The sequence below is a fragment of the Capra hircus genome, chromosome 23, assembly GCF_001704415.2.
Source record: "Capra hircus breed San Clemente chromosome 23, ASM170441v1, whole genome shotgun sequence".
Taxonomy (NCBI): Eukaryota; Metazoa; Chordata; class Mammalia; order Artiodactyla; family Bovidae; genus Capra; species Capra hircus.
This window is the reverse complement of record NC_030830.1, coordinates 19,674,722-19,684,434: the sequence shown is the minus strand read 5'-3', so window position 1 is coordinate 19,684,434 and position 9,713 is coordinate 19,674,722. Positions and strand designations below refer to the sequence as shown.

Below are 9,713 nucleotides of genomic sequence, written 5' to 3'. Positions count from 1 at the left end.
CTCCTAGGGGAAGACAAATGTTATGAAGTAGAACTTAAATTGTATGGCTATTCACCGCATTGTCATTCTACACATTTAGGGTAGAGAGAGAAGGAAGACTCAGAATGTGTAGGAACATGCTTTTTCAGGATATCATGGCAAATTGACCTATCCTCATGGATGAATTGGAGAAGGCAATGGCACTCCACTCCAGTACTCTTGCCTGGAAAATCCCATGGATAGAGGAGCCTGGTAGGCTGTAGTCCATGGGGTCGCTAAGAGTTGGACACGACTGAGCAAAGAGAATGTAGAGAAAAGATTTTGTTTTTAAACAGGTCTTCAGGTAAAGAAGCAGGATGGCTCCTGCCCCCAACTTGATCTTCTTAGTTGGTTTGGAACTGTTTCATGTATGCCAGAATATCTGACTTGACTGTACTGACTGGAGTCCGATGAAACCAGCGCATGACAGGGACGCCATCAGGTCCCACTAGGAACTTTTCAAAATTCCAGCGGATGTCACGGACCATGATGGGTTCCCAGGATATATGTTTGATTGAGCCCATAAACTCAGAAGGGTGAGGACAGGATTGCTGCAGCAGAGAGATGGAAAAAAGAAATGACGGAATCATTTCTGATCATGGATGATCCAGGCTATTTTCACCCACAGATACTCCACTTCCTCTTATGTTGAGATATGTTCGTTTCCTATGATTCTTAATATATTCTCTGAATCACAACCATGCTAACTACCAAGAAAGTTGTAGATATTATAGCAAAAGTCTACTTCCTCTTTCTATCTCTCCCTGTGATCCCATCACAAAATCCTGTTCCTATGAATGAGATATGTCAGCTCTCTAGCTTTCAATTCCCTTTTCTACAAAGGGAAGAGATTAGAATGTGGTTTCCTAGATCTTGATGCTCCATGGGCCAGTCATCTTTTGAAAATACCTTTTGGGGGCCAATATGGAGTTCCAGTGTTTTGTTTTGAAAAATAAGAGAAAAATTTTAAAACACCATTACTTCATGTAGTTTTAAAGAGATAATTATAAGAATAAATTACATATGTGTCCTAATCTTAGAATAATGGGCAGCTCTATAAATCAGTTGATGTTTATGAAACCCTCCTAACATTGCCCTGTTTTTTCAGTTTACTGAGTATATATAAAAATCTCAACATGGGTCAACCTTGGCCCACAGTTCCGCATTTAAGGACACTGAACTCTGATCATCTTTAAGGGCCCTTCTCAGCTCTCACGTTCTCTGTGTCTAAGAGCCAGTGTTTCATAAAAGGCACTTATTGCGTTGTATTACATCTGCCATTTTAATTTTTTTATTTTTTGGTCTTCTCCAGTATGAACTCATCAAGGAACAGGGACAGCGTCTGTTTATTTTTATACCCTTATTGTTTAGCAAACTGCCTTATAGATAGCAGACACTCAACAAATGTTCCTTGAATGAATGAATGTCAATGAACAAAAGAGAATGGTCCCAGTGAAAGGTGGCACTCTACACAATGCTTTGTACCACAAAGCCAGAGCATCACAGATACTAACAAATTTAACCCTAGTCCCTATGCTTGTAAGGAGATCTCTTCCAAAGAGTCCAACCCCTCCTCCAGGCAGGAGCCCTTGCGTCCATTTCTACCACACCAACTCTACATTAGGAATATTAAGGAAGAAGAAGCTTAGGTCAGTAATTAACTCACCTTTAAGAAGGTGAAGACTTTCTGCTCTGTTTCACCATTCACATCCCCTTTCTCAAACAGCTGGAAATTAGGTACGTATCCTCCTCCTGGACGGACATACCTGCAATGAACCATAATGTTACCAGGAAGCTCCAGAATATAAGAGAGAAAATTGTAATAGGGTACCAGGATTTGAGATTACGAAAAAGGGGAAACAGATATGGAGATATAGAAAACAGGGCTGGGAAGGGGAAGTAAGGCCGTTGGTAAACTTTGGGCTCCCTGACACTTGATTTCTCTCTATTCCACATGCTGTCACTGTCTCCCATCTATATTGTTTCTGTACCAGCAACACCAGGAGCTATTTCTGTGCTCCCATTCCTCCACCATCCATCTAGGTCTCACTTCCCAGGGAAGGGGAAAGCATCTCTGACACAGCCAGACTCACATCAGTGAAGGCCAAATTTAAAATCAGTTAGTAGGTACCCCAAGCCCATTAACCCACTGCCCATCCTGGAAGTCCCCAACATGGAAGTGCCTCTGGAAATGGAGAAAAGGTAGACAGAGACAGATCTCTGTAGGGTTTTAAGTAGGCACTTACTTCAGTCCTGGAAGGATTTCTGAGTTTTCTCCTGGTTCTTGCTTTCCGAATTGGTTACAGGGAAATCCCAACACAACTAAGCCAAAGGGCTTCAGCTCCTCCTGTAGTGCATTCAGTTCTATGGGTAGAGAATGGACAATATGGTGGCCTGGCCAGAGAGCCTGCCTTGTGTATATAGACAGTGATTCTTGGAAATACCCATTTTACAGAGGGAAAAACAGAGGTCCAGGAAAAGGGGAAAAATATCTAAGTCAGAAAGACTGTTCATGCCAGGGCTGAAATGAGATACTAGATCTCCAGACATGTATGCAAAAGCCCTTTGTTATAATGCAGTATTTCCCAAATCTGCAGCACATCAGAATCAGATGGGACCTTTCCTTAAAAATAAGGATGCCCAGATTCCTTTCCAGAAGTTCTTCTGGTTACATTATTCTGAGGTGGCTCCCCAGTCATCTTTATTATTCTAAAGCTCACCAGATCACTGCTGGTGGGATTGTAAAATGGTATAACTGTTATGGAAAATAATATGGAGGTTTCTTAAACAATTAAAAATAGAACTACCATAAAGCAGCAGTCCCAATTCTGGGCATATATGCATAAGAAGTGAAAAACAGTCTCAGAGAGATATTTGCACATCCATGATACATAAAAATCAAGAGGTGGAAGCAACCCAAATGTCCACTGATGGATGAATGCGTAAACAAAATGTGGTATATCCATATACAATGGAATATTATTCAGTTTTAAAATAGAAGGAAATTCTGTCACATGTTACAACATGAATGAATCTTTATGCTAAGTGAAATAAACTAGTCATGAAAAGACAAACACTGTAGGTAAGATAAATACATGTGGTATCTAAAGTAGTCAAATTTATAGAAACAGAAGGTAGAATAGTGGTTACCAGGGGCTGGGGGAAAGGAGAAAGGGGAGCTGTTATTTAATGGATACAGAGTTTCAGTTTTGCAAGACAGAAAAGTTCTAGAGATTTGTTTTACAACAATGAATATTTTTAACACTGCTGAACAGTCTTCTTAAAAGAGGTTAAGATGGTAAATTTTATATTTTGTCTTTTTGTACCACAATTTAAAAACAAAAATTTTAATTTCATTTTAATTTTAAACAAAACCACATTTAAACATCACTGACTATCAGTTTGCCTTCCCTGATTGGTTAATTGGTAGATTGAATCTTTTTTTTTTTTTTTTAAAGGAAGGGACATGCACAATGAGAATGGACTTCTCTCCTCTTCACAGGCTAGTTCACCCTGGGTAGAGTGGGGGTAAATCTGACAGGGGCAAAAAGAAGCAGAGAAATTTCAAGTTGAGCTTTCTGGCGTTCTTTAACAATCTTCAGCATGTTAAAGACGCATTCTACCTAAAAACCCTCACTGATATACCAAAACACAAGCTTCCAATTGCCTTCTTCCTCAAGCTTTTCAGTTTGTTTCCCCGGACTTTTATAGTCATCTTTTCACCCTTTGTGAGCCAAGCATCTTCAGTTCCATAACAAACACTAACCACTCCCTAACTGAACAGTCTCAGACAACAGTGTCAACTGATATCTCCTCTAAGTCCTTTCATTTTTATTCTCTGCAATATAAGAATGCTTTCCTATTTCCACAAGGTTCCTAAGTACTTTTCCTCACATCCTCCCCTCTTGTCTTTAGTCACTATACATAATAACTCCTCTAGGAAACAGACTATTAATTAGGAAACCTGTCTTCCAGTTCTTGAGAAACTATTCCCCAGTTCTTGCACCTATTACATACAGAGTTGGAACTGAATAAATTGATTTTTAAAATCCCTATAACTAGCAAAATGAAGTATGGTCCAATAGAATATTATTCAATCTTAAAACAGAAGGAGAAAATGATCCGAACTCCAAGGTACCTTATTAATTTTAAAAAGCAAATTGGCAGGTTGTATTTATTACTTGTTTGGAGAAGGAAACGGCAACCCACTCCAGTATTCTTGCCTAGAGAATCCCATGGACAGGGGAGCCTGGCAGGTACAGTCCGTGAGTCAAAAAGAGTCAGACATTGCTGACTATCACCATCATCATTTATTATATGTCATCAATTGGTAGAAAAGGAAAAAAAAAGAATACATATATATTTTGTAAACATGATAATACTGGTCATCAGAAGGGAAGGGAAACAGATGAAAAGACTTTTTACTCTATACTTTTTTATTACTTTAATTTTGAGCCTTGTGAATATAGTTCAGTTCAGTACCTATTCAAAATATAATAATGAAAAACCTAAAAATGAAGTTCTTATTAGTTCAAATATAAGAAAGGCATCTATTTCTGATAAAAATTAGTCCTGTTCATTATTTATTGGCTTTTAATCAAAATGGCCTAAGATATGAGAAAGATAACACTCTACCCTGAATAATGCACAGAGAGGGGAAAAATCTACACCTAAAGGAGGTGTTGAGGTTGGAGAGGAAGCGTTTGCCTCTCTTACAGTCGCCTCTCCAGCCCTCGTTCCCGTCAAATGTGCTCCAGGGATAAAGCCCTTTTTTCTTTTCCCTGTCTTTGTAAGTTACCTGGAAAAGTCTCAAAATCATCAATCCTACCTCCTGTATTTGCCAAGAAGACTTGAATCTTCAGAGAGGCTGTTGCTCTCAAATACATTATTGGTTCTCCTGGAAATCTCAGGAGGAAAGCAGAGGCAGGACGTAGGAAGGTTCAGCAAACATTTTCTGTGAAGGTCTAGATTAGTCATTTCAGATGACCTCTGGCACCAACACTCATACTACTCAACTCTCTCTTGCAGCATAATACCAACCATAGATAATCTGCAAATGAATGGTCATGGCTGTGTTCAATAAAACTTTATTTACAAAATTAGGCTGACTGGATTTGCCCTGTGGACCATAGTTTGCTGACTCCTGACATTAGGGAATAAAGTCACTTGATCGTGAGTATTTGTTTTGATATATAGAATTAAAATTAGAATATAATACCAATATGACTTAAAATATAACAAGCTGGAAAATTAGTCCCAAGGAGATTTAGCTATGAACTCTTACCAGGATATTGAGCTGTCAGACCACAATAGGTGGCCACATTGACAAAAAGGACATGTTTGCCCGCATACTGCTTGAACTGAATGTGTTCCTTTCCATTAAGAGTAAAAGCGTCATAATCATAGATGGTGCCTTTCACATCTTTGTAGCAATCCATCTGGAAGATTTTAAAAAATCATAATTTTAGTAATGATAATTCCTAATGTCAGTATAATCTTTCAAACCATTTAAAGAACAATACATATATTAACTGACAAATATGAGTCATCTAATGTGTCAATGACAAGATTGAAACTAGGTCTTGTGACTTGAAAGGCAATGGTATTTTTGAGGAACAGGCAGTCAAGTCTCTTTATTATCTTTGCAGAGGTAAAATACCAGGAACTGCTTGGATGAATGGAAAAAAGCAGAGATTCATGAGCTGGAATGGGATGGCCTGGAAGTAAGTGGAGTCAAACTGAAAAGCATACTGCCTTTCTTGCTTCTCTGAAAATGAAGCTACCCCTTGTCTCTTGGTTGAAGGCATTCTTGCCTGGATTCCCACAGTGAAGAGAAGGTTTTTAATTCCCAAGTATTTCAGGATAGCCTTATTACTTCTTTAACTTTCCCTAGGTCTTCTGACTTCCTGCCCCACTCATCAGCATGGTGGAGTGGAAAGAGCTCTACCTGGGAATCAGAAGCTTGCTCTATTGTTAGATTTCCTTGTGATCCTGGGAAGTTCTCATCCTTGGCCCTCAGTTTCCCCACTGGTAAAAATGAAGACATTTGTCTAGATTCCTATTAGATCCTGAAAGGCTTCCAGGTTTAACATTCTAGAATCTAATATTACTCCTACCTTGAGTAGTTTTCTCTCTCAATGCACGGTTACTCATATGATGGTCTTGTAAGCCAATACTATGAAATTCTAACTTTTTGTAGCTGCCAGGAAAAGAGATGCAGAGCTCAAAAATCCATCTGTAAGTAGGTCACCAAACTGTGTTTGGCAGCATCCAACTTATCACATGCCCAACTCCTTACGCATCATGCTCTAGCTATCTAATATCTACCTTCACCACCAGCTCCATCTACCTTAATCTTTATCCAATCTATGGAACATATTTGAGCAAAGTTCCACGTAATAGAAATGAGTTCAGCATGAAATTTTCATTGCCTGTCCTTAGGTTAAATTCTTCTACAGGCAGATCTCATCTTATCTCTCCTCTGTCTTTATCCATGCAGGGTCCATGCAGTACCCCAAATATGCTGACTCCACAGGGCTCACCAGCACATCCTGATTTCCTTCTCTATATCAGGGAAGCTGCTATAAATGGGTTCTGGAATATAGGGAATGTAAAATCCCAAAATATGAAAAGAAAGCTAACATCCAAACCACCCAGTCAGAAAACGGCAGAGAGGTACTGTGACCAGAGAAAGGAGGGAAGAATATAATCTAGTAAGAAAGGTCCAGACTTAAACTAGGATTAAACTAGACTCCCTGGAAATGCAAGGACTATAATAGATTTTAATCAGACACCATCTGCCCCACCTAAAGCAGTGATCCAACACAAAACCAAACCAAACTCTACCACTGATTGTATCCCTAGCACACTTAGCTACCTAGCTTTTACTCCTGGGGAGAGAGGCATGTTCTCTATGCAGGCTTTTGCACCTTTCCCTAAATGCATGCACAAATACACACCAGCAAAACTGAGGCATATATAAAGAGAACATTATATCAGAGTATCCATTCCTATCTCCATTATGCCTGGTTCCCAGCTAAACATTTTTTAAAATTTGCCTTTTTCCTGCCTTTGCTACTGTGCTAAAAATTCCTGAAAATCATGTTGGGTACCAGAATGCATGGCCTTAAGACTCTGATCTTGAAGACTCCTCTAGGTCCAGTTCAGCTTACTACTGATATTCATTGTTATTTCACGTTTATTTAGGTCTGTGTGATATGTCTCAAATATCTCCAGACTCGGCCTTTATTAAGCAAGTTCTACAGCCAAGGGTCTCCACACCCAAGTAGCCAGCACCAGTTAGCATAAACACTATCTCAACTTTCAAAAATAAGGAAAATCACTCAAGAGGTTATCTAATCAAGAGGAAGGAAGATCTTACTACAGTTGCAATTATAGACCACATCATATGCACAATAATTATTGCTCACCCTCCCACCCCATAACTGGGTGAACAAGTGGGTAAATCCTCTTATACACACATTTATGGTGAGAAAGCAGAGATTAATGGAGGTGAAGTGACTTGTCTAAGGCCAAAAATGATAACCCATTATGTGAATGAGAGTTTGCTTGCCCCTAACTTTTGATTGCTTTTTGTTTCTGGTTCTTCTAGTTTATCGTTGTTCTTTCCTAAACTGCCCCTGCCATTGCCATACACATTTGTATCAATAAGGCAACTTTTTTATTGTATCAATAAGCCATGAATTAGAGGCCAGAATTCAAGACTTTTAACTTCAGATCCAATTATTTTGGCCTCCAGTTATTTTTTTCCATATGTTTTATGTTTCTCTGATAACTCTGATTTTATCCATCCCTAAAACTTCCACATTCATTTTTCCACTCTTCATATGTTTCCTGCTTAGCTGTGTCTGAGATGACTCAACTCAAACTTTCCTCCAAACCCTAATCCCCACTCACTGTGATGCCCACTACAGCTCATGCCTCAGACCCAGCTCTGATGCATACTGATGGGTGGCTAGAAGGATGTCCAGGCAACCTCTACCTGGAGAAGAAGAGGATAAAGGACCACACTAAAAGGGTTCTCTTGTCCCTACCCATATTCAGCTCAAGGAACACCACAGAAGTGAAGAAGATTCGAGGAGAAGTGAAGAAATATTTAGAGGGAGGAAGCAGAGGTCAGAGCCTTACAAAAAGGGCTGAGGGTGGGATCTTGGAGCGGGACCCAAGACTGCACCTTTGAACCTTGTCCCACCCTCTCTGGAAGTCACTTACCTTCTCTAGACTGTAATTTGTTTGCACAAAGCCAGCTAGGAAAAGGAGAAAAAGACAAGAGGCCCTTAACTGTACAGTCATGATAGTATCTTCAGATCACTGGTCTGAGAGTCTGAGGTTGTTGGGCACCCAGTAACCTTTTGATACTCTGCCAGGGACAAGGCCAAGCCTATGTAGGCCAATCATAGGGCAGCAAGGATTTCTAGGGTGTGAGTGGGGCAAGAGGACATAGAATTCAAACCACATCCTCACCTACACACACCCCCGTGAGCACTCAGCGCTCACTAATGCAATGAGGACCTAGGACTCACATAAATTCTGGCAGAATTATGAAAAGGTGAGGGCAAGCACTCCACACTCTTTCAAGACTATTGTCTATTTTTTTCTGAGTGGATAGCCATGTCTAGGTGCAGATGCAGCCCCCCAGACATCTCAGTAAAGTCAATGCGAAAACGCATGACATGGATGTTCCAAATACTATTCCTAATATTATTATTTGGCTTAAAAAAAATTCAAAGAATGGATCACATGTGATCTGTCTAAGAGAGTTAGAAGGAAACTGGGCCTGAAGAAGGGAAAAATCTTTACACATTAATATGTTCACTATACAGTAAATGTTTTCACATGCTTATAAGTCAGTAAGAAAAACCAAGCAGCCCAAGAGAAACTTGGGCACCAGACAGTAGACCAAATGGAATCTGTGGTAGGATACAGTGTTCTCCCTTGCCAATAATCAAAGAGATAGAAACAAGAAAAGTTGCATTCTGCATTTATCAGATTGGCCTAAGTTCAAAGGAATGGAGGTACCCAGTCTAGGTGTCAGTCTGGTATACTCCTGGTGAGGGCAGAAAGTAATAGCCACAAAATTTCTGGAGGATAATCTGCCATTTTAAATACAATGTTTTTTTTTTTTTTAAGTAAATAACTTAAAAATTCTTTTAATTTGAAATGATTATAAATGTACTGGAAGTCGCAAACACTTCTGTTACTCTCCTGAAAGCCCCAGGGCCCAAGAAGGATAATGGAAGTGAGACTCACATTCCTCTAAGGATAAAAATGCTTTGCCTCTCAACCATCCTAAGAACCCCCATCCATTCAGCAAAAGTTTCTAATCACTGCTCAACAGTATCAGCCAAAATTTTGAATAGATGAGTTTATGTAACAGGCCTTGAGCACTTGGAATTGCTGAGTTTCTCACATAAATAACATATATCTAATTCCCACAAACCTCATGGCAGAGTTGCTGACCAATAACTTTCTCCCTCTTATCTACGGTATGGATTTACTTTCTGGGCCTCTAGTGCTAAGGTTGGAGTTAATCATACTCCTAAATTCATGATTATTTGTTCTTGCAAGGTCCCCCCTTTTGTTTTATATTCATACTCAAACTTCTCCCTTCTCCCTATAGGTAAAATATGTTTAATATGCATATTGTTCTTATTCTTGAAATATCTGTATATTGT

The 9,713-nt window shown here is 39.4% G+C and overlaps 1 protein-coding gene across 1 annotated transcript; it reads right to left on the bottom strand.

Annotated features, from left to right (window-relative positions):
- On the bottom strand, window positions 363-8,331 carry LOC102168954 (epididymal secretory glutathione peroxidase). The gene is made up of 5 exons (XM_005696698.2): window positions 8,251-8,331; window positions 5,303-5,456; window positions 2,265-2,382; window positions 1,685-1,784; window positions 363-569 (listed from the first exon to the last, which is right to left on the bottom strand). Exons 1-5 carry the CDS (start codon window positions 8,329-8,331, stop codon window positions 363-365), a joined length of 660 nt encoding a protein of 219 aa, XP_005696755.1.